At 65.2% G+C, this 3,339-nt stretch overlaps 1 protein-coding gene across 1 annotated transcript; it reads right to left on the bottom strand.

Moving 5' to 3' along the window:
• Positions 1–2,315: 2,315 nt before the first annotated feature.
• On the bottom strand, positions 2,316–3,239 carry EMIHUDRAFT_253999 (hypothetical protein; the record flags this gene model as incomplete). Its single annotated transcript, XM_005781371.1, has 3 exons — positions 2,316–2,435; positions 2,532–2,774; positions 3,006–3,239. The coding sequence occupies 3 exons, from the start codon at positions 3,237–3,239 to the stop codon at positions 2,316–2,318; spliced, it is 597 nt and encodes a 198-aa protein (XP_005781428.1).
• Between the last annotated feature and the right edge of the window lie 100 nt (positions 3,240–3,339).

The following is a 3,339-nucleotide window of genomic DNA, read 5'->3' as shown; positions in this document are numbered from 1 at the left end:
CTAGACTCCCTCTCTCTCTCGCTCGCGCGCTCTCTCTCAAGCCTCTCACAGCACACAAAGAATACAAAGCGCGTGAGCAGGGTTCCAGGCCCCCAATAAAGTGTTAGATTTGGGTAGCAAGGATTAGTGTGACGCGGTCCATGCAGGCATGTTTTCTGACGGCCGACCGTCAGTGCGCGGAGTTGCCCCGCTTCTCCGACTGCCCCGGCCACAGTTCCCGAGCTCGCGCGGGAGTGACCCCTGCGTCCCCCGAGACCTATCGCGGGTGGGTTGGAGGGGTCTCTCGCTGCGCGGAAGGGCGGTGTAAGAAGCCGATCCCCATAGTCCGCCGCTCCGCCCCCCTCCCCCCCATCGGGCCGCACAAGCGGCCTCGCCTCGCAGATTCATTTCTCGCGCCCTGGGTCAGGCGCGCGGGGCCTCCCCCGGGTCGCTCGACCAGCGATCCGAAGAGTGGCACAGACAGTAGAGACGGACAGACAGGCAGTCAGACAGCGACGACAGTCAGAAGGCAGCACTGTGGGTGGCCCAGGAAGGAAGGCGAATGCGATGACGGCCTCTGCGTGTGAGCTCTATATCTAGCTCGTAAGTGTGAGAGCTCGCACGCAGCTCACACACCACACCACACACACACACACACACACACACACACACACACAACAACAACAACAACAACAACAACAACAACAACAACAACAACAACAACAACAACAACAACAACAACAACAACAACAACAACAACAACAACAACAACACCCACCGACCGACCGCGCGTCCGCGCCCGGGCCCAAGCAAGCAAGATAGATCGCACCAACCAGGATCGCTCGCACAAACAACGCCTCTCACAGACAGACACAACAACATGTAGGTAAGGTTGCTAAACGTGCTGCAAGCCTATCGACCTAAACGTGCTGCTAGCTCTACACTATAGACGATGCGGACGTCCGTCGGTTGCGCTTGCGGCTGCTCAGTAGTGTGGCACAATAATGGAGTCCACTCCGACGGTCGACATCTACGAGAACCGCACCAAGGAGGAGTGGTTAGGCTTGGTGAGCACCCTGGGCACGCTGAGCCTGATCATCATGCCGCTGCCACCCTTTGGGCTTGCATTGCCACCGCATCGGCCTTGCCACGCGCCTCGGTCTCTCACGGCCGTCGTGTGCTGTTTTCAGGTCCTGCCCGGCCATTCCAAACCTCTGGTGGCTGACAGTTGTCTTCGGCGCCATCGCCATCGTCAACGGTCTCGCCCAATTCATCCTCCGCCTCGAGAAGAAGAAGAAGCTTGGTGCGGAGTCCTCGCTCGACAAGGCTGTCGGTGCTTTCGGGGGACTGATCCTGCCGTTTGCTATCTGGATGGCAGTTCTCGCGTGGCCAAACGCGCGGTATCTATGCCAGATAAACTTCCTCTCCTTTCTCTGTGGGAGTCGCTCTTCGAGCGCAGAGGAACTCGCAGAAGAGTGCCATATCAACGTCTTCGCAAGCGGCTTCATCGCATGCACGATCGCCCTCATCTTCATCGTCGTCATACTGGGCGGCATGCTGGTGTCCGCTGTGTTCGAGAAGAGCAGCGGCGGCGGCGACGCCGAGGAAAAGCCTGCGGGATCGACCGGTACCGGAGGCAGCCAGCGAGGTAGTGTGTGAGAGGCTGTGCGCCACAGGTGACTCCGTAGTGCTAGTGGAAACTGCCCCCCTGGAGACCGGGGCGCCGCGCGTTTATATAGCTTACAGGTAGGTGTGGGGAACACGCCGGACCGGGAGGGCTATACAGCCTACACAACCAGTACAACTACAATGTGGCCGAACACGCAGCTGGAGCTGCCTTGCGTGTACGTGGTATATATTACTGGTAAAGCCGTGCCGACTGCCGTAGCGGCTAGCGCCCGTACCCGCACCCACGAGATGCATGTGGATGTGTGTGCTCTTCGCCTCGCTCTTCCACTCCCGGTGCGTGGGGTTGAGGGAACGGTTCCTCTCGTTCTCAAGACACATCTCTCTCTCCCCCAAGAGGCGTCTCAGTGAACGCCTGTCACATAGAGTCCCACATGCTCCCACTGCGCTCCTTGTACACCTACCAGTCCGTATTCGGAGCCAGACGAGCCAGACGAAATCGCCGGCGACTAGCCGCGGCCACGCCGCCTTGCCAAGCAAGCGTTTGCATGGCGACGCCGATCTCGACGAGGCCAGACATGCTACCCCTCTGCCCGTGCTCCCACCCTCTCCCGTGCTCCAGCCAGCCACGCTATACAGCCGCTCGCCGCGCCTTGGGCCCAGCGGGCCCGCGCCTCCCGCCCCCGGACCGCAGCCCTGCGGGGGCGGGCTCAGGAGGCGGGCTGCTCGACGGCCGAAGAGGTGGGTAGAGAGTAGCCCACTTGCAGCCCCACCGCCGGGGGCAGCTCGCCGTTCAGCTGCGGCGGTGAATAGGTGGCGGGAATAGGCGCCTGGGGGCAGAGATTGCACTGAGGGAGAGCCTTAGAGAAGGGGAGGGGGGGGGGGGGGGGCGATGGCTCTTTGGGCCGCGGCGCGCCATGCGGCACGGTCGGCACGCCGTGCGGCATCATGTGCATCAAGTGCGGCGGGGGCTGGAAGGGAGGCATGCCCCCCATCGAGGCCCCCAGCTGGCCGGCGGGCACGGGCTGCTGCTGGCCGGGGAAGGCGGCGGCGTCCCCGGCGGGCTGCGCCTGGCCCGGCTGCTGGCCCGGCTGCTGGCCGGGGTAGCAGCCGGGGTAGGCTGGCTGCGTCGCGGCCGCCTCGGGCGCTCCCTCTGCGGACGGCGCCGCCTGAACGGAGGGAGGCTGGGAGGAGCCCGGTTGCCCTGCCTGCGACGGCGGGGGCTGCTGCTGCGGGGACGACTGGCCTGGCTGCGGCTGGGCCAGCTGCTGCGCCTGCAGCGGCGCCTGCTGCGCCTGCGGCGGCTGCTGAGGCGGCGGCTGCGGCTGGCCTTGCTGCTGCGGCTGGCCTTGCTGCTGCGGCTGCTGCGGCGCCTCCCCTGCCTGAGGCTGGCCTGGGACGGCGGGCTGGCCTGGGACGGCGGGCTGGCCTGGGACGGCGGACTGCCCCATCATGGGCGGCGTCCCGGGGTACGGCGCGTACAGCTGCCCGCTTGCGGGTGCGATGCCGGCCGGCAGCGGCATTGGCGCGGCGGCGGGGTGCATCATGCCGTAGACTTGGGGGGGGAGGTAGCCCGGGGGGATCATGTTGGGTGGGAACAGCTGCGCGCCCGGCGGGAGGACGCCCCCGTCCATCGAGCGCCGTGCCTGCGGTGGGGAAGGGATGGGGCGGGGCGGTGAGGGGAACCCGAGTCGGCGGGCAGAGAGACGCGCGAGCGGAGGAGGAAAGGGAGGG

The sequence above is a fragment of the Emiliania huxleyi genome (genome assembly GCF_000372725.1).
Source record: "Emiliania huxleyi CCMP1516 chromosome Unknown EMIHUscaffold_2028, whole genome shotgun sequence".
Taxonomy (NCBI): domain Eukaryota; phylum Haptophyta; order Isochrysidales; family Noelaerhabdaceae; genus Emiliania; species Emiliania huxleyi.
The sequence above is the reverse complement of the archived record's forward strand: the minus strand, read 5'-3'. Positions and strand labels throughout refer to the sequence as shown.